This window comes from Schistosoma mansoni, chromosome W (assembly GCF_000237925.1).
Source record: "Schistosoma mansoni strain Puerto Rico chromosome W, complete genome".
Classification (NCBI taxonomy): Eukaryota; Metazoa; Platyhelminthes; class Trematoda; order Strigeidida; family Schistosomatidae; genus Schistosoma; species Schistosoma mansoni.
The window spans coordinates 31,823,527-31,846,770 of record NC_031502.1 but is presented as its reverse complement, the minus strand read 5'-3'; the positions used below and the strand labels follow the sequence as shown (position 1 = coordinate 31,846,770).

General features: G+C 31.6%; 1 protein-coding gene across 1 annotated transcript; it reads right to left on the bottom strand.

The window, feature by feature from the left end:
* Window positions 1-4,493: 4,493 nt before the first annotated feature.
* Window positions 4,494-19,457, bottom strand: Smp_162490 (hypothetical protein; the record flags this gene model as incomplete). The annotated part of the gene is made up of 5 exons (XM_018789390.1): window positions 4,494-4,717; window positions 9,879-10,055; window positions 12,846-12,966; window positions 14,110-14,384; window positions 19,442-19,457. 5 exons carry the CDS (start codon window positions 19,455-19,457, stop codon window positions 4,494-4,496), a joined length of 813 nt encoding a protein of 270 aa, XP_018654838.1.
* Window positions 19,458-23,244: the final 3,787 nt, after the last annotated feature.

Here is a 23,244-nt window from a genome sequence, read left to right as displayed (position 1 = left end):
GACTTGTCAATTATCTGAATAAATCATACAATGACTATTACTAGGAAGTCACAAATAATTTATGTAACTTTACTATATTACATTGTGATTCATCAGTAGTTGTGTGGTGTGGTCTACTTATATTCTCATAAGCATTATATGGTGATGGTCAGACATAAAATGTATTTTGGTAGAAGACCAATAAGGAAAGAACTGAAATGAAGCACAACTTGTAAGAAAATGCATGAACAATGAAATTAGAGAAGATGAACTGATATTTACAGAAGAAACAGTGACGATTGAGACAATTGATTGTTATTTTGCAAATTAACTGTTCGCCGTATGGTTATCAGAATTTAGTGAGATAGTCTGTAATTTGTGCTTAAATACATTTGATTGTCCCCAACTAGTGTTCTTGGTCCCTACAGTAGTAATAATAGTAATTGAATGTTTATGTAAGATATAGGTAATATATTCATGTTTCATCATGAAAATACTGTTACAGTTTATGTGTTTACTTCATTGGGTATTCTTAAGATATGATATTGTCTTGGATAAAACTCTAGAAGGTCCATATGAAAATTTCACATTCTAATTTTCAATAATTTCGAAGCAATTAACTGAATAACTAGTTTTAATTTCTAAATCGTTTAACTCAAACGATGTATATTTATACTTCTGTGGTAGGATCATAGATTTCACCTAATACAATGTAAAGTTACATTAAATTAAAGCTTGAAAAAGATGTAAGATCTCTAAAATGATTCAAAACACGTGGGTAAAGATGATTGAATAGAATAGTATGGAAATTTATTTAATACGAAAATTTGTATCCAATAGGTTATATGACTTTACAAATCTTTTAACTGAGACTTTCAACAAACTGATTGAAACTGTACGATAGTTGTAGAATTGAAAATCATAATGCATAAAGTTTACATGAGTGATTGACCATACATTTTAATTTTGCTGCCTATCATTTTGTTGATATTGTCGATCATATGTAGTCTGTGTGAAATAAGAGAGTAACACACTGGGAGGATAGAAACTGTTTAAGTTGGAGATAATAGCAATGGAAAAAGATGCAAGCAGTTGGGTAAAATTTTATCTGTTTTTATAGTTCTATACTTTACAGGGTTCTGTCGATATATTCAGAACAGACATTATGAATACTATATGATGAGCCTTGTTTCCAAGGTCAGTGATAATAAGGCCGACAGCTGCTTTTGAATAAAGTGTCTTGACTGATTCAAGAAAAAAAGATGTGGGTAATGGCCATAGTCAGATAAGTTAACCAATTACCCAAAACAGCCGTTTATACTTGGATTTCTTATATACCATATAGATTTTCTGACAGTATGAAATCTGTTTTGTTTTATTCAGTTCATTAAAGTAATCAAAAACAACAATTTATCATTTAAATTACTTTTAAGCATTTTTCAAGATGAAGATTCATTAGTTAAACTATTGATATAATAATCATACACATGAATGACATATTTCAATACGGCAATCAATAGTACTCTGGGAGGATTTGGTCTTATGTTTATCACCATTAACGTTAACTAATCAAACTTTTGTGGTGTCGGTTGCTGTGTCAAGCGCACACAATTTATTCTGGCTTCCACACAGACCAATTTATTCATTCTTATTGACTCACATTTTGACCTTGTTATTTATTCGCTTGTCAACCTTGACTATTTTTATATAAGCGATAGTATGAAATACTATCGAAATTCATTCTCGTATTTGACTTATTTTATTTGGATATACACTAACGTAAGATAAGTCAATGATTATGTGTAAGTCGATAACGATAATTACATGGTCACATTCGAGTTAGATATTTCAGGGCCACAGAAATTTCTCTAAAGTATCGACGCTATAAAGATGTTGGATTTGAGAAAAAAGGAGTATAGTTGCATATTTTCTAACTTATGAAAAAAATTTCAGCGTTTTTTAATTGCTGTAAATCGATATTTCAACTGTCTATGCAGATTCCTTTTGAGAACCTGAGAACCAAATTTATTCACTTGTTATTACATGCAAACAGTCGTGGAATATGATTCAGAAATATTTTGACTCGTGATTACTCTGTGACTGTCTAAAATACGCTTGTAACAAAAACAATATGTTCATCTTTTGCGAAAAATGTAGGACATTTCGCTTATTTATTTTAATTACTTACTAACATCTGTTGCTCCTAATGGAGTATAGGCCGCCGATCAGCATTCTCCAACCCCTCTGTCCTGAGCCTTCCTTTTTATCCAATTTTTGTTTATTTTATCAGCTAAATGTCTTTTCCTGAATTCACTCAACTGTTTAAATACCTTTTAATTAATAGTGAACCCATTCAAGAACTATTATATAATATTTTATATTATGTGTATCTCCTCTCTTCAATCATTTATTATATCAACCGGTCAGTTTAATTATACTTCAACACCAAATAAACAAAAACTATCAGATTTTATAAAGAATAAACAGAAATCATAGATTATCAGCAAAGATAGATAGTGGCTAGCAGTGGAGTCCAGTTTGATGCTTGTTTCGTCCTATTTGGGATTCATCAGCTGAATGCACCTGAATCTCAGAGTTGATATTCACTCTTGGACTCGAACCCAGTACTGTCCGCTTCAAACGACATCGCATTATCCACTTAGCTACTCAGTCCTGATAACCACTTGCTTGTGCAATGGGATCAATGGAAATCAATTGCAATCGTAAACATCAATGGGAAGATTCAATCAAACAATATCAAGTGAATTTAGAAATCATAGAATTGGCTTTTTATTACATGAGTGAAAACAAATTTTTGGCTTTAGTTATTACAGAAAACACTTTTTCTACGTTAATCTTATATGACTATCTAATGTATAGATACTTTATGAAGTAAATTATATCACTTGGTAATATTAACCAATTTATACCCTAACTGAATCATATTACAATGATGTTATTCATTGATTTGAAGTATACCATATTGTTACACAGTTTATATTTATGTCAAATTAATCAGTTTTTATTCTACGAAAAGAAAACAAAACTAACCAATCTGACTCATCATAATTTTATAACATTAGATATAATTAATAAATCAGTTGATTTCATTCAGGATTATGTTTGTATTCACTTTATCCGTCCAAAATTAAGTAGTATGTTTGAAAAGAAATTTACACTACAATAAAATGCCATATTGTAACATTCAAAAAAAAGAGAAAAGAAAAAAGAAAAAGAAAAATCGAAAAGAAAATAACTAAGTCTCAATGAATCTGTTGGTGTGAAATTTCACAGATTCTGATTGTTGGATCATTCATTGACATTCAATTGAATGGCGACATCAAAATTATTAATATATATCATTTAGTAGGCTTTGACCATAAGTTTATTGCATTTACAATTGAGATTAATATAGAATAATACCGTTTGTACATTATGATAGATCTTTTATTTTGAAAAGTTTTTCTTATTAAATGGAAACTTTCTTTTGAATCGTTATGCTTTTGATAATATTATTATTATTATTGAACTATTTATTTAAGAGTGTCTGGTAGAAAGCAGGGTTAATTTTATACTATTTCCAAATGAAAACAGAAAAACACATATAAACAATATGATTACCAGGTTAACATTATTACAATGCCAACCAAGCGCTGGATGACTTCAACACCGTTTACTTATTTTATCTAGATTAAAGATGAACATAGTAGTGTTTTGAACAAAAAGCAATATAACTAACCATTTCCAATAGTCACTAGTATATGATAAGTCATATTGACTTCAAAGAGTTTTTTTAGTAGAAACAATATTATCAGTATAGGGTTATGAAAATTGTGTAGTTTTTATTGGGATAATTAACCGATCAGTGTTAGGTTAACTTTGAAAACTTTTGAGCACTGGACGACCATTTCGTCCTAATATGGGACTTCTCAACAGTGCTCATTCACAATTCAGCACACGGGATTGAGACCTAAGGCCTTCGGTCTCACGCGCGAGAGCCTAATTTCCAGACCCATTAGCCGGCATCCAACGGTGTTATTGTCTAACTTCAATCAAAACACGAAAGTTCACGACCATCTTCCATTGTCCGAGGTAGATACTTGTCTCTACCTGATAAGAATTAGATCCACTGGTCACAGATTCTCACTAAAACTCCGAGAATTACCTGTCGAAACTACACACTAGTGAGCACATGATCTCAAATATAAACATTGTTATTTGTATGGAAAAATTTAAATATTTTATAGAGTATTCAAAAAGTAGTTCCGCTTTTTGTACTTTGTCAAAAAAGTATTAGTTTAGTAAAATGGCTAGTTAATAATATATGTTGTCACAGAAACGTTTCATCGCTCCCATTTTTCACTTATCTAATCTCTAAATTGATAAGATGTGTATTCCATAGTTCTGACTGAGGTTCGTGATCTGTTATCATACAGGTCAGTACCTTCTAGTGAATGAAATTAAATTTATGTTATAATATAAGTTAAAAGAAGTAAGTATTCTTTCCATACAGTTTAATTTTGAGAACACTGTAATATTATATCCAAGGTAATTAATCTAGTCATTTTAGTAACCATTTTGACTAACTGGTAATGTATTTCAGGTGTGACTAATAATATTCCTAAATCTGATGAACTGCGATAAATCATACATGTTATATTAAGATCAGTCATATAATCCGCTGGCGTCATAGATGACTTAGTTTCACTGTCATCAAGCTTGTTTTCTTTATTAAATCCTGAAGTAAAATAAAAATTAACGATGGAAGGCTGATTCAAGCCTCTAAATGAGAAGCTTTTTCAGTTGCCTAAAGAAATTCAGTTTTTAACCTTGAAATGATTTGATTCAGATCAGTTTTAAACTAATTCGGAAGCACAGAATTTACGCCAAATGTTATCAAGTATATATTGAAGAAGACGCTCTACCTTACTGATAATTTCAAATCGAAGATCCACATCATACATTCACTGTAATGGGATTAGAATATTTTTCTAAACAAACCACTGTTAGCATAATGTGGCTTACGAAATAATGTATATACCTTGACATAATTGTTATAGATTTTACAAAGAGTCTAATTAAGTAAATCAATTACTTTGGCTGACTGTAACATCTTTATTTACTTAATATAAGTAAATTTGTTTTCTACAATAGGCTATTGATTTTTCGCTCATGGAATTACAAAATTAAGGCTTATTCAAATATGAATTAATATTCATTATAAACTGAATTAATGTAATATTAAGGATTTTGAGATTATGTACTAATTTAGTTGTAAGTTAATCTAATTTCGTTTTTCTTTTCTGGTGACAAACATATCTTCCTCAGTAGTACTTTTCCCCTCTTGCCTCAAATCATATATATTAGTGCTCGTTTCTCTAAAACAGAGAAATCATGTTAAAGTTAGTGGGGAGGGAACACACTAGGTCAAACAGGGAGTCGATATTGGCAATAGTATATTTTGTTTTTCATATTATATAAGTCATCAGAGGGATGAGTTCTGTTACAATTTATATGACATTTGATGGGCTATCACAACATGAATGATTACAACAATTAAAGCTTTAGATGTCTTATAGCTAACCAAAACTGTTACTTGAGCACTCATGACAATTGTAATAAAACCCAATGTTCAGATAAATTTGAATTCATCATGATAATGGAATAGTTGACAGCATTTTGTTGTTCTTTCTTTCTATCTGAGAAACCATTGTAAATTAATCAACTATAGACACTGAATTCTTCAGTTAAACTATGATAATGAACAACATTTCTAGGAAACAAAAATTTTCTATTAACCTAGAATGTAACAAAATAAATAATAAAATCCATGATTTAAGTTTACATTTAGGCAAATTGTTCGAAATTTAACGAACAGCATTCCCAACACTAATTCATTTAGTAGAAATATCATTCAGTTTCATCAGTGGTGTCTGTTCCACTCCTAAAATGGCCTTCCTAAGCTAGATCAGGCTTTCCATGAATAACGTTAAAGGTTACTTGTAGAAGCTGATTAGCTGTAAATACATGAGTCTTACTAAGATGAAAATAGTAAGTGTACACAATTGATAACATTTACCTTTAAATCAAACATCTCCCGATTATCACATGATTTCCATCAGTTATGCAGTTAATTATAGTATGGTGGTTGGAGGTGGTCAACAGGAAACTCTGGACCCGGATTTCGTGCTACGTGGCACTCGGCAGCAATGTGTACCTGTAATTAGCACTAAGACGGACTTGATACGCAAGACGTTGATCGCCACCCAGTGATCAATCAATTTTAAATACATCTCAGTCCTACAGGAGGTTAGTCGTGGCCTGAATAGCTCAGTGGTAGCATCTATGACTGTGAAGCTGGGTGACATGGGATCGAATACGTCAGGGAGCACCAGTTCCCTCAAGATTACAAGTACATCATGTTGGCGAGTGCCAAGTAGCACGAAACCCGGATCCAGGGTTTCCTGTTGACCACCTCCAACCACCATCTTATCTCAACATAGTGCACGCAGTGTCGAGCCACCTAGACTAGTGGCCACATTGCAACTCGATCGATAGCATTCGATCAGCACTAAGACGGATCCACCGCCCAGTGACCAATCAATTGTGAGTTAATTATAGTTCGTGATAAAACTACCTTGGTATTTTACTGATAATAATGAAGTGAACATTCGTACTAAATGTACAAATAAAATTACATCGTCCGTTAATCCCTCATTGAAATTACTTAAATTAGTGAATGATTTTACATTGTATTAAATAACATAACATTTTATCATTTATTTGTTCGATAGATGATTTCTGTCACTTTCTGTTACTTCTGCCATGGAACAAAAGAAACGGAATGCACTAAGATTCTATTCATCTAATAGATGTGAGTTATATTGTTCAATATATATATATATATATATATATATATATATACTACTCACTATTCAAATTTTCATGTAATTTTACGTCTTAATACTAATCAATAAGTTAGCAACACTTATCACTTCCTATTGATTCAATAATAACCATTCAATGTCAAATTTGACATTATCGAAATAACCAATAAGACAGATTTGAAAGTGTATGTATTCTTATCAATAAATTACCACTTTATTTTTTTCCGAAAATTTCATTTTTTTTCCTCTTTATTTACCGGGGTAGATGTAAATAAATTACAGTTTTCGAATTATGTAATTAACCATAAAATACAATTACCAATTATAGTATTTGACAACTCATTAATGTAATGATATATTTTAATTAAAAGAAAATAAATCATTTCTAATTGGTTGACTAGATTGACGTTTCATTATTAAATCTGTAAGGGCCTTTAAACTTGAAAGTTATTAATTTTTTAATAATTACTCTTTAAAGTAATCTAACAAATATGAACAGTTATTTATTTAATAGTGGAATTCATGAGTTAATTAAAGCTAGATCACCATGGAAAACCCAGAAGCACTGGATAGCCGTTTCATCTTAGTACGGGACTTCCCCATCAGTGCGCACCCACGATCCCGTCTTGCGTGATTCCAATCCAGGACCTATCTGTCTCGCACACGAACGCTTAACCTCTAGACCAATGAGACGGTGTTAATGTTTAATTAGTCAATTACTAAGGATTATACAGTGATATGTTGATTGTATTGACAGTAATAAAAATAAAATTTGTCCATAGTTAAACAATGCTATATTTTTATTGAATCAAGAAAATGACTTGTTGATTAGCTTCTAGAAAAGATTTCAGTAATCACTAAGGAAAAAAGTTGTCATAGTAATTCCTTTTTGCTTTTAGGTATTTGCATTTACATTAGAAAAAATTTTGAATTTTAGAAGTTTATGGTAAATGAAGTATATTTGAATTGGTACAGTGGATTTGATTGAACAATAAATTGACTCTATTCGACCGTGAAAAGAATCTCAATAAAATGTGTGAAAAATAGTTTGGGTGTAAGGACTGTGATGAACGCAACCGGATATTCAAGGACATTAAATCACATTTAACGTTGTAAAACTGTTATAACAATAAATTACTACTCCTATTAATGCAGAAATTTGTTTAAACGTTTCATCTGAAATTTTATTATCATTCAACATGAAATTCATAATGTCAATTTATGAATGATGTAAGAAAGTTCCAATTAGTTTACTGAATCTTTGAGACGAAACTGTCATGTAATATAAACATGGTATTTGAAGAAATGAATACCTTAAAATTAATCTGGTTATATCTGTTGGTTGTTCATTGATTTTTCGATTCCTTCTACTACATAAGGATCATTTGATGAATAACTATAATTGGTTCATATTTCCATCATCCATACTAATATTATTTTGATCCTTTTGATGTTTATCTATATAATTCTATCTAACTCATAATGATTTGGTATACGAACGTTAACTAATTTATATTTGTGCTATGCTGTATGTGGATTATGACAGACTAACCCTGTATTTTAATATTTTATATAATGTAAATTACTTACTATGAGCAATCATTTATAATTTATCTGATATTTTAAGAAACAACATTTTTAAGTGAGTAAAACATGACATAAGCAAAGATGGATAGTGGATAGCAGTGGAATCCACGACGCGCGTTTTCGTCCTATTTGGGACTGGTCAGCTGGATGTACCTACATCTCAGAGTTGACGTTCACTTTGAGACTCAAACCCAGTAGCGTTCGCTTCAATCGCCATAGCACTATCCACTTAGCTACTGAGTCCTGATAGCCACTTGCTTGTGCAAATTGAAATATGACCTAGTTTACACTACATTTGGGCATTCAATTTATTTTTTTTAATTGCAAGATACTTTGTTACTATTTATTTACATTGTCCAAAATTATTTTGTTTTTAGCAGTGAAATGTATTTTGTTTTCCTAGGAATTGATAGTTCATCATTTAAAACAAAAAAAAATTATTGAAACTAATTTTAAACTTTATATTGTTCAACTCAATAAAATTCAAAAACAATCTCTGGGTGGTCATTTAAGTCAAAATAAGATCATTCTGATTTTGTTTATATGTTATAGGAGACTTATACAATTAAAGGTTAAATGTTGAAAAATTTTTCTTCAATATAAAAAATAGAAATATAAGGTTATTCAAATGTAGTGTCAAAATATCAGATCATTTCATTCAGTTTAATCATCATAGTTTAATAATAAGATAACAAATCATATTCTTGTATAATTAATGAATCAATAAACTATAGTTTGATTTATAAGCAAAGATGGATAGTGGCTATTAGTGGAATCTAGGATGCGCTTCTCCTCCTATTTGTGACTTGTCAGCCGGATATACCTGAGTCTCAGAAGCGAACGGTACTGGGCTCGACTCCCGGAGTGAACATCAACTCCGAGATGCACGTATATTCGGCTGACGAGTCCCAAATAGGACGAAATGTGCGTCCTGGATTCCACCGTTAGCCACTATCCATGTTTGCTTACAATGCTTCTGAATTAAGGCTATATTGAGGCAGTCCGCACAGGATGCACATATGCCAATAAGAGACTGGTCAATCGCAGTCCTAAATAACAATGGGAAGATATAAGTAAACAACTTCAAGTGAATTTATAGTTTGATTTGTTGTCCCATTTCATTTTAATAAAGAATATAAACTAATTGGTGCCTATAAATAAAGATCATCATAACTACCAATAAACAAAAGTTATTTGTATTTGAACTATTAGATCTAACCTGGTATTATTTTCAAACCATTCCATAGATTCATTGTTTACTTAATTTTTTGTAGTAGTTTCAACTAATTTTAAAAGGGTTTATTATCTTTGAATAGTTTTAATACATCAATTCTGAATAAAAGAATTTAAATTACTTTATATTATACGCAATTAAGAATAAATATGAGCTTTACATTTATAAAATACAATGCTGATATGACTTACGATTTGTATTTGATCTTAAACATTTTTGTAAATTTGTTTCGGAAGGCGAAGTTAGTTGTATTGAAAGATTATGGTTAAGTACAGCTTCCAGTACTATTAATCCCATGTCCATAGAAAACGCTTTACACGATAATTCAACATAAGAATCTGCACAAATAACTTCTTGTTTAGAGTATACTGATAGGAAAGAGAAAAACCAATATCAAGATAATTGTGAAGTAAAACCTACATGTATGAGTATTGATTATGATATCTAAATGACTTAGACATCACACATGAATTGACATACAATTTCACCTAATTGAGATCATGAATCGATCATTGTTAGACCACCGTTGAAAACCTGAAAACACTGAATCACTATTTCGTCCTGGTGTGGAACTCCACACCAGTGCACAATCTCGACTTCGCATGCTGTACTCGAACGCAGGACTTTCGGTATAGTGCTTGAACGCTTAACCTCATGACCACTGTATCAGGATTCAACATTTTTCATGTCTAACTTCAATCGCTCCACAAAATGGCCGAACGACAGTCTAGTACATCCATTTTTTTAATGATGGTCTAACATTGATTGGTTTTTGATCTCAACTGAAACTCAACAATCTCCAATATCCTATATTAATAACTTCAGTTAAGTTGAAATCTAGCGTATATCATCAGAAGTAATTCTCACCAACGTCGTAAATTCATTACTTTTGATAGAACCTACAGCGCACATATTCAGAATTACAGTTACCGCATAAAATATGAAACATATGTTACTTATTTTGGAAATAGATTATTTTAAATAAAGGGAACTAACTGCATGAAATAGATTATTGCTGTTATTTCAATGTTGAATAAAGACAGTATCCTACTTAGTATCATCTGATTTCTAAAATTTCGGTTTGTAATTAGTCTTGAAACAGAAAACATAAGGATGAAACTTTACGTATTTCAAAATATTAACATACACTTTTTTAATAGCTAATTTTAGGAATGTATATTGAATTAATAGCTTCATGCAGTATATTTATATACATAGTACCAATCTACAGTAACGTTTCTATGAGCAAAAAATTCCATTAATGTAAAGGTATATATTTGTTCTAAAAGTCAATTAAAATCCAGTAACTTATTCATATTTTAAACACTCCACAACGTAGTATATGTACAACATTTTTATTGTATTATAAATTGTATTTAGATTTTATCAAGTTTAATACAAAATATCAGATTTATCTAACTCTGTAATATGCACAAAATGACAGAAGTATTATTGTGGTGAGGGCTACTCATGTCCACATAAGTAGTATATGGTGATGGTCAGACATAAAATGTATTTTGGTAGAAGATCAATAAGGGAAGGACTGAAATGAAGCACAATTTGTAGGAAAATGCATGAACAATGAAATTAGAGAAGATGAACTGATATTTACAGAAGGAACAGTGAAGGTTGAGACAATTGTTATTTTGCAAATGAACTGTTTGCTGTATGGTTATCAGAATTTAATGAGATAGTCTGTAATTTGTGTCTAAATACATTCGATTGTCCCCAGTGGTGTTCTTGTTCACTACATTATGAGGTTATGGATCAATATTAGACGAATTCAGACTGGACGTTTGAGTCATTCCTAATCATTTAGAAAATCTTAAAGAGTGCTATTCATATGAATAAATGACCATACTTCTTTCACATATCTGTGGTACATATAACATATTTTTCATTTAAGTTATTCCTAACTCAATGGGATTCCCGAAGTTTCTTTTTAGGTTTAATAGTTTACGTTGGTAAGTGAGAAGTAATTATCGAATCAGAACAAACTACAGATGTCAATCGCCTCTCAGCAATCATTTGACTTCTTTTTGAAGATACCGAAGTTGCAATGTTTATGTAGTCTTCTAATAATAAGTTGTGAACATTAGTTATCTAGGATAAGATATTTCTCTATAAGTCAATGATGCAATAGATAATACTTAGAGGATCAAAATATTATTTGACCATAATTTCTAAGCAATAAGAAATTTAAAACATCATTGGAAAAGAAAAATGAATATGACGTTTGATAATTTCAATTTTAGAAGGCATCACGAATGCGTAGAATTCCTAAATGAAATTGCAACTAAATTGTATAAGATCACATTATCTAGCAGGTTAGTTCTTCGTGTTCTGCAGTGTTGGTGCTTTTTATTGTTTAACAATGAAGTTGAAGACATAGAATTTTTTATCTGGAAATCATCAGATCATCACAATGAATGTGTAATCTGACTGCTGTTTGATTCCAGAACTTATCTTTTACAATTTATTAGTGTTAGAAATTCCATTTTACAGAACTATGACGCATTATGATTCTATTACTTACTGTTACATAGGATAATTACAGTTAAAAATGGTCTTTTATGTTTTGCATTCTATTTATTAATAGTGTTCCTGAACATGTTTTAAACAATATTAGGTTTGTAGCTAACATGAAACGACTAGATATTCAAGATACATCTGATAAGAGCTGTATGTAGTGTGCAAATAATCTCCTTAAGTAGTGTGCTATGCAAGCCTATGTAGTTCATTCTAGCTTCCGGACAAACCAACCTATCTATTCTTCTCAAGCTACAATTTGACCTTGTTAATTATTCGCTTGTCGACCTGAATTATTTGATCTTAAGATGAATCTAAAAAAACATTTTTATCTCAGACCAATTCAATTGACTATTTAATTTAAGAGCCAATAATATGAAAACAATAAGTTACCCTTTTCTTTATCGTACTTTAATGTAAGATTCCCCAGGCAACAAAAGTAGAATGAGGTAAATACGTTTGGATCTTTATGTCCAGCACTTCCTTTTTTAAAAACGAGGAAGTGATACATAAAGGAAACGTCTTGTTTGGAGTTTAGACATTTGTTTTACCTTTTAAATAATAAATCCAATATGAAAGCCAATTGTTTAATAAATCATTGTTAGATTTTACAGATTAAACATATTTACCTGGGAGGCATGTATAATTTACTTGCAGAAATGATGGGTATGGACAATTTGTAATATTCTTCTGTTTTAATTGATGAATTAAATTACATCTATTTGTACCATCACACAACTGTTTTACAATCTAAAAATTAATGAATTAAAATAGGTGGAAAGTTATTACTAACGAATTACATTATAAGTAATATTGTGGTGTGGTCTACTTATATCCACATCAATAGTATAAGGCGATGGTCAGACATAGAATGTATTTTGGCAGAAGACCAATAAGGAAAGAACTGAAACGAAGCGCAATTGGTGCGAAAATACATAAACAATGAAATTAGAGAAGATGAACTGATATTTACAGAAGAAACAGTGACGATTGAGACAATTGTTATTTTGCAAATTAACTGTTTGCTGTATGGTTATCAAAATTTAGTGAGATAGCCTGTAAAATTGTGCTTAAATACATTCGATTGTCCTCAACTAGTGTTCTTGTTCACTGCAATATATGTGTAGTGAGTAAGTGAAATGCTTGTTTGTATTTACATAAAAAAATATAATGGATCAAATGTGATAATTGTCTGCTTTTTTAATCAGTGCTTACTGGGATAATGTAAAAAGCTTTTTTTCGTTCTTCATCAGGTATTTTGCCGAGAATATAACAATCTGGGGAGCAGATCAATCAAATTTTGATCATAAAACCATTTGAAAGTGTATAAAATTAACCAATTAAATTCATCGGATAATAAGACCGTAATTTGTAATCCTCTTGATTCGCATTATCTAGAGTCCCATTTTCTATCAGTTCATAAACAGAAATAGATTTTCGGAAGTCGGTTTTCATTACAAAGCAACATTTTTTGGAGAATCATTAAAAACAGGATAACAATAGATAGCTATTTAGCATTATTCGACAACTTTAGTTCGTCCTTTCAGGCAATATACTGTAGTAAATTTAACACATTGAATGTCAAAATATTTTCATATGTTAAGTGAATTAGTGACTATTTATTTTCATTGGCTCAGTTGATAATACCCTAGCGCCTGTAGAGACTGATAAAGGTTTCGAGTTTCAGCATAAAAATCACTACTGCAGGTTTATTCAGCTTACAAGTCTCAAGAAGATGAAACCTAAACCGTTAATTTTAGCATTATATACAATACAAATAAACTGACACAGTGTTTACTTTAAACTACTATTCAACAATTATAAAGCTAACCACTATAATACTCTGAGAGGATAGAGAATTTATGTAGTTAATTGTAATCGAATTTAACTTACCTGTCCAACTGACTTAGCATAACATTCAGTCATCAAACCGAACTGTGTAGTTGATTTGTCTGAGTACTTTAGATTTCCTTCAATATGTTCAGGTGAATATGAGCACTGTGAATTTTTATCAAATACTTGACTGTAATATGCATCAAAAATATGTAAAGTTGTTCTATGTGGGCAGTAAATTGATGTTGGCTGATCTGTGATCATTGGATTTGAATAACTATTTACTTCAACATTTGTACATAAGGTAATTACAAATTGCCTAAGTCCTAATGAATCTAAGAAAAAAAAGATGAATGTAGGCATGAAAAAGATTAGTGAAATTATTGGTGAAATAAGTTTATTAGTTTATCATTATTTATTCAAGCATAATGAATTATAAAGTTTGAAAAATTCTCATATCGTGATTTAGAACAACATATATAAGCGAACAATATTGTTTTCGATTAGATCCTCATCAGGCTTTACCCTTCGTGATTAGGAAAAGGTACTGTCAAGAGAATACGTAGCTCGGTTCTTTCATACTTGATCGATAGCGGTCATATAGTTGACAGAAATAAGTCATTTAAAGTTATTTATCGTATTCCTACCAGTTTTCCTTATGGGGTTCGATCTCGTCTCTTACACATAGCAGAAGCTATAGGAATTCGATCCAACAATCCAAGCCTTTGTGTTCATAAGAAATTTGTAACACCCTTATCTCCCCCTTGGCCTTAATAAATAATTTTATTTTCCATACTTTTTCTTCGTTTATTTTTCTTCACCCCTCCTACCAATTATTTTTTTTTCAAATATTCGCTTCACGGTCCAATTATCTGAACACTTCTTACTACGTAACCTTATAATTTTTATGAATGTTATTTCAGTGTCTATATTTTTTCTAATCATGGACCTATTTCCCATTATGTAACATTGATTCAAGCCTTTATTATTCTTATCACGGCCAGTACACCTGTCATCACACTACCAATTTGTACTTTTCACTTATTATTATTATCTTTAGTTATGTAATCTATTCCACTGTTATCATTGACTCATAAACTGTTTTGACTGGTTTAATAATTTCGTGTATGCATATAAATATTACTGTATATTAGAGTATTGCCTAATGAGAACCTAATCAAAAACAATATTGTTCGCTTATATATGTTGTTTTAAATTATAAAGTTACTGTTTAATGGGTCAAATAATAAACTCAAACAGCGAGGAATAATCAGCATACTAATTGTATAAGTGACTAGCAGTTGAATCCAAGACACGTATTCCGTCCTATTTGGGACTCGTCAGCTGAATGTACCTGCATCACAGAGTTGATGTTCACTCTGGGACTCGAACCTAGTACCGTTCGTTCCAAACACCATCGCATTGAAGGAACATAAGTGTGTTGTTTAAAAGTATAAAGCAACACATTAACTTAGTTACGAAAGAGTAATACTAAGCCATACTTTACTTTTTCAAAGTTTGCACGATATAAGATTGATAATTTTAAAATAAAAAAACGTCCAAAATAAAATGTCAGTTATTGATAAAGGTTAATATTACAAACGTCTAACCAAAGACAATGGAAAAACAATGTACTAATATTATTTTTATAGTCATTTGGTTGATACTAAAACTGTCAGTTGAGAAATTTATAAAATGTGAAACTAAAGGTTACGTCGCCTAATATTCCCTGTTTTACTAATCTGCCAAAAAAGCAAAGAAAATCTTTAGAATCAATTTAACTTTCTAGGATTCTAGGCAAAGATGGATAGTGGCTAGCAGTGGAATCCACGACGCGCGTTTCGTCCTCTTAGGGACTCGTCAGCTTTATCTCTGCGTCTGTGTTGACGTTCACTCTGGGACTCGAACTCGGTACCGTTCGCTTCAATCGCCATCGCATTATCCAATTAGCTACTGAGTTCTGATAGCCACGTGCTTGTGCAATGGGGTGAAGTTTAAATTCACTTGATATTGTTTGTTTGAATCTTCCCATTGATATTTAGGACCGCGAACGTTACTGGGTTCGAGTCGCAGAGTGAACATCAACAAGTACATCCAGTTGACGAGTCTCAAATAGGACGAAACGCAGGTCCTAGATTCCACTGATAGCCACTATCCACATTTGTTTATAAAGCTTGTAACTTCAGGCTATATCGAGGCAATACGCACAGTATGCACATATGCCAATAAGAGAGTGTCCAGTTGCAGTCCTAAACATCATTGGGAAGTTACAAACAAACAATACTAAGTGAATTTCTAGGATTCTTTTTGCATTTTCTTAATCAATTTTGTTTGCTTTTTCCATTTATGACGTTTTTTTTGTTAAAATGAAAATTGTCTGTCAAATCATATCACTTTACAGAATTATTCAACTTTCATCCAGGATTTGATAACATGCCCTTAAGAATATGAAACGAAAAAACAAACAAACAAACAAACCTGTATCTATCTAGATTTGATTTTATTCCAAAACATCATGTTTTATTGATTACAATTAGTAATTTGTTGTATAAACAAATTGATTGATTTATTTTCTATGTGTAATTTGTTTGTTGTTGTTGTTAAGAGATTAGTACGTCTCATTGTAAGAGTTTAAGTTTACAGATAATATGACTCATTATCTAATTTGTTTTCATTATCGATATACTCGAAAATGTTTGTTTTTTCTTTAATTTTTTCACTATGGAGAATATATTGTGTTAAGATGGTGGTTGGAGGTGGTCAACAGGAAACCCTGGACTCGGGTTCCGTGCTACTTGGCACTCGTCAGCAAGATGTGCCTGTAATCTTGAGGGAACTGGTTCTCCCTGACGGATTCGATCCCGTGTCACCCAGCTTCACAATCACAGACGTTATCACTGAGCTATTCAGGCTGTGGCCGACCTCCTGTAGGACTGAGGTGTGATCACAATTAATTGATCACTGGGTGGTGATTAATGTCATGAGTGTCAAGTCCGTCTTAGTGCTGATCGAACTCTATCGATCAAGTTTTTATTGATTTTATTGACTGATGTATTTTGAGTGAAACATCTTTTTCTTGTGAATACCATAAACCTAGAAACATTGAACGGCCGTTCAGTTCTATTGTGAGACTCTTCAACAGTGCCCGTCCACGATTTCGCCTCGCGAGACTCGAACTCAGGACATATCAGTGGTCTAGCTTCAACTGATTCATGATCTCAACTATTAAAATTACCATAATGTCTACAAAAATTCCTTCTGATAATACCATAAACGTTTAAAAAGTTTTAAGAAAAGCATTTAAGAAAAATTGTCTATTTAGGAAATATCACATACAACTTTCAAATAAAAGAACGAGGTATTTGTATTTATATGTGGGTTTTATATAAGTCTAAATGTTTATTAATGAAAATATCCATTTAATTGTTGTAATTTCCCTGATTATATAAAGGAATAGAAAAATGCATAACATCTCATCTGATGAAGTTTGACTTATAAATTCCTCCAAAGAATATCATCACAGTTTTGTAGAATTATTAGACGATGATATAATTTATTGCCCCCAAATGCCTTGGTACGGGTAAGGGTGAGCAGTTTCAGCTTTTTCTCTCGAAATGCTCTCACTGCCTTCTCACAGCGGGGGTGTTGTTTACGAAATTGAAAGGACGAAAAGCGAATGTCCCATGCTTTAAGTGGGTTGGTGGGTACAAAGGATCCGCCTGGGGGAGTTGGAGAACCCTGATGCCAAACAAACGGTGTACATGTGATCCAGGATCCTGAAGGAAGAAATGGCGTATGAACTTATTATTGGTCACCATCTTCTGAAACTGCATGTCCTGACGTTGCTTCACTGCCTTGTGGATCAGACGTTTAGGTCGAAGGTTTCGGGTGTGGCCCCCTAAGAAAACAACCTACTTTGTTCTGGACACCCAGGCAGTATTACAACTCACACACAAATCAAGTGACTTATGTGGCGCATATGTATTCGGTGCGCTTTTGTACCGTTGGATGCCGGCTCAGTGGTCTATCGGTCTTGATTTCGAATCTCGCGAGTGCGGGATCGTGGATGCGAACTGCCGAGGAGTCCCATGATGGGACGAAACGGCCGTCCAGTGCTTCCAGGTTTTCCATGGTGGTCTAGGTTCAATTGACTCACGCTTTCGACCATGACAATATTTATATGTTCAAATAAATAATAAATAAACAACATTGAATTTGATTATATCAATTACCTAAAACTCACTGTAATGTTAATTTGATTATAAATTGATTGTTTCAAATGTTTTTCTTACAGCATAAGAAAACTAAATATTCTTGAACACTCTAATTACTTTGTACTAGTTTTATACTGGGAAACCATAATTATTACTAAGAAATCAATTCTGAAATTAAACTTTTACATTTGGCATTCAGTCTTAGTAATTATATATAAGGAAGAGAAAAACATTAGAGTTAACTGAGATTTCAACTACAATTTTTACTAAAGCTTCTCTGGCCTTCCATCGTAACTTATGCCAGCCAATTTCATTGAAAAAATACGTATTTTACCAAAAAATACATTAATACAATATGAGTAGGGTGTTTTGTGGAGATTTTAGTAATTTTATGTAGTTGAGATCATGAGTCAAATGAAGCTAGACCACCATGGAAAACCTGGAAGCACTGGACGGTCGTTTCGTCCCATCATGGGACTCCTCAGCAGTGCGCGTCCGCAACAGGAAGAAACGGCCGTCTAGTGCTTCCAGGTTTTCCATGGTGTTCTAGCTTCATTTGACTCATGATCTCAACTATATAAAATTACTAATACAATGGTTTTTCTATTTGATTATTAGACCGCCCTACATATAGAAGTTAGTTTGATTTAGTGTCATTAAGCAACTTTAGATTAAAATGATCTGTAAAAGTTATTTATTTTCTCTATGAGATGAGTTTCTGACTATATGTAGGATTTACTACTCAAATCAGTCTACTTTGATCAGTATTTTTAAACATCAGTTGAATGTTTGAATTTATAGACAGCTGAGTAAGGTGCTTAATCAATGAATGCAATGAGGAAACTTTCTTACTTTACTCATATCTAAGTCTTTATAATACTAACACTTTTGGAATACATTTTGAAACGTTTTTAGAACATATATAGTTATTATATCATTTCTCATTCACTATTAGCTGGTATTAAGTCTCTTCGTATATGAACATGACTTTCACTGGCATGGTACAACATTTCAGTATGTTTAGTGCGGAACTGTTAGATATATTCTGTTACGGAATGAGAAGAATAAGTGAGAGAATATTAGGCTCAATATTTCAAATATAACAGACTCTACCCTTCTTGATAAGACTAGTTTTATAATATTCTGCGTTCATTTATTCATTACTGTCAATCTCTTACAATCCAATTCATTCATAGTCATAATGAAGTAACCCAATACATCTAAATGCAATATTCAAATCATCTACAAATCCCACTGATCCTAGTAATAACTCTAATACAAACGAATATATTCATACTTAAATATCTTTCATTTTGATCTCTAGAACAAGATGTCTAACTAATGTCTTATGCTTCTGGAATTACCGACTTAAATACTTCTGTAAGACAAAAGTAATAACCATGTATGGTGAATAAAACAAAAGGAAAAATGAATACGATACTTAATAGTTTTTAAGAAGTTGACAGATAATTCTAAAAATGATACAAAGTTCTTTAACGTTGGGTTTTCTGTTACGATAATTATTACACTATTTTTTTAGAACAGTTTCAATGACATAACTATTTATTTCTAACTAATATGTTATAAGTACCACAAAACCATGGTTCATTTCTTTTCTCAATTAACTTGAAATGACATGTCGTTGGCAGCTCAAATTTGGTTACCATGACAACGGGATGATATTACCAAATTGTATACAGTACATCAATGTCTCCACTGGAAATTTTAATTTTTATCCACAAACACAAACGTCATCATTAACAAAATCCAAACAAATTAAAAATAAGATTTTTTGAAACCTCATTTTTAGTGAAGGTTATATACATAAATTCCTTGCAATAAAAGACGCACTAGTATTTTTAAACCCATGGTGATGAAAAAGTAAAATCTCACTCAGTTGTAAACCGAATATTCGTAAAGTGCACTACCAAAAAACATAAAGGAAAAATACGTTTCATATGATATGATGAAAGTCTTAATTGAGAATAAAGTGACTTATATGAAGAAAGATTTGAGATAGAAAGGTTATTTGGGGTTTGTTAGCTACAGATATGGTTACTATCACCTATCATCCCACATATAATGAAATATGCCTCTTAAAATGTCAGTGTGGTCTAATGTAAGCGATTTTGAGGCTGAATATTTAGAAAATGTCAAATATTAAATAGCTTTTGAAAACATTTTCAGAACGTCTTCCGAGTTACTGTTTAACTGGCATGAGTTATTCCTAATGTCTATTAAGGAAATTATATACGAATTTATGTTTACCTTGATACAAACTCCTTATGTTAGTTTGAACGTATTGTTCTAAATAAAATTTATTCACATAAATTTATTTTCAGGTGAAATTCACAGAGTTGAAATGAAGGATTGGCTAATACCACAGGCAATTCATAGACTGATCACAGAGTAGTAACCGATGTAATTTGTGTTAAATCTTCAACATAATTTGAATCCTACCGATCAGTTTACAATGTGACTAAGAACCTAAATTGTTTGCTACTAAATATAATAGTTTTTTCACACTAAGTGAATAAAAAGGATTAGCAGAGTGCTCAGGATCTAGTTTCTATGATAAATACCACGTGCCACCAAGGAATATTTTCAGTCTTCAATGAGATAGTATCTCTTAGGAAATTCCCACTGACATCACACAGTGTAACTGTTAAAAATGATCTACAAAAATAACTACTTATTAACTGAAATCTTTCAACATTACTGTTAGAAATAAAACTCATTTATTTCCTCATAACATTAAATGGTCAAATTTGAATGAATTATTCACACATAGTTTATTGTGTTTCTCATGAATTCAAATATTTTACTAAGAGTTTTTACTTAATTCTATTACTAATTAGCCATTTGACTGTTTCCATTACATTATGTATCACTTAGCTATGCTGGTAATTGCGCAATGGGTATTCCATTTTTAGCTATGTTAGTTGCTTCCACTAAAATATATCTTCAGATATCTAATTAAACATGGATTACAGTATTATTACGATCAACTTAGAACTAGTACGATTGTAAACCCCAGGGCAGTTATTTTCTTATAACAACCACAAACACTGGTAGAGTTCTGTTCAGTAATAAGTATACTCTAAGTTTATAAAAATAAATTAGCAAGTTTTAGTGTCATATACTATTTTGGTAGTTTCGTTTTGAATGAAATATGTTCAACATAGATAGTGATTTATGATACATTAATCAAATTTATGTGTATTTCATATAAAATTACCCTAAAACTACATGAAGAGATTACAAGTATTTACCTATTAGTGACCATAGTATAAATGAATACTGTGGAGAAGTTACTCAAGCAGTTGCTAACCAATGACATTGGCTATAGAATGGGCTTTTACTACATAACAACTAAATGTGTGATGGAAAAGATGTTAAATATTTGGCGGATCAATAATTTTAGACTTGTTAAGAGTCAGCAGGTACTTACTTACGCCTGTTACCCCTCGTGTAGGAGCATACGCCGCACACCAGTATTCTCCACCCAACCCTGTCCTTGGCAATCCTTTCCACTACTTTCCAGTTAACATTCATCCTTTTCATATCTGTTTCTATTTCCCGGTATAATGTGTTCTTTGGACTTCCTATTTTTTACTTCCCTTTCGGATTCCAAGTTAGGGCTTGCCTTGTAATGCACATTGGTGATTTCTTTAATGTATGTTCTATCCACTTCCAACGTCTTTTCCTAATTTCCTCTTCATATGGAAGCTGGTTTATCCTTTCCCATAAAATGCTGTTGCTGATGGTATCCGATCGTTAAATATTGAGTATCTTGCATAAACAACTGTTTATAAATACTTGTTTCTTCTTGACGATGGATGTAGTAGTTCTCCACGTTTCAGTTCCGTACAGTAGGACTGTCTTGACGTTCGTATTGAAGAGAGAGTCAGCAGGAGCTTGAAAGTGATTTGCAGATTTTCGAACTACATAAATTTTAAAATACCTTTTTTCTTTAGTCTACTGGTTTATTGACATCTTTGGCACTGCTCTATACTCTCCTTTGAACGTATTTAGCTCAACTTAGTTAACCCTGTGGAATTTTTTTCCAAAATTTGAATAACACCCTTCAAGAAATTGGTTTATTTACCGAAATGTAAAATATATATCATGTCCTGTATTGTTAATAATGTTTATCAGAGTTTTGAAAGAGTACTTTTTATTGAATTCCTTACAAATAATAACTATTTTATTCCATTACATAATGTGTAATTGAACTGTAGATTGATAAAACAATTAGCCTATTTAGTTGCAAAAGTGTGGGTTTTTTTGCGAAATTCGGTAATAAAAATAAAACTGATTTGGTATTACACTATTCATTTGTAAGTTTAATAAATTTTTTAAGGAGGAATTATATTTTTTCTACATATTAAATTATATTTTGGTTATTCAAGCCTAGTACATGATGAAATCAATATGAAATTGTTTATAAACAAACCGTAACGTTAGAAAAACTTATATCCCGAAGAGAATTGTAAATGGTAACTCTTGAGAACTATTTATGGACCAATATGATGCGTATTTTTGCTATTGTATAACTGGTAAGTAACCTAACTATTCGTATTCATGTTGTTTTTATTATAAGCTTTATTTTGACCCATAGACTATTACTATACGATTTGCCGTAATTGAGTTATCCTCAGTCGATTTATTACTGTTTCCCACATTCACAGCCACATTTGTACAAATGTTGTTTCCTATTTTATGATACGATGTGGTCTGTCTGTTTGGTATATAAAGCCAGTATGTTTGAAATAAATGATTCATATTGTAGAGGCTGAGATTAGTGTTCTGGACTTAACTAGCTGGGCTATGCAGAAAGCAGGACCGAGAAGTACTATAGACTGCTCGTACGGTTCCCGTGTGTCATTGATCCGATCGATAAATCACTGCTCTCTAATTGGCAGCATCGTCACGTCATATATTAAACAGGGCACTCAGGCCATACGGTATAACAAAAACA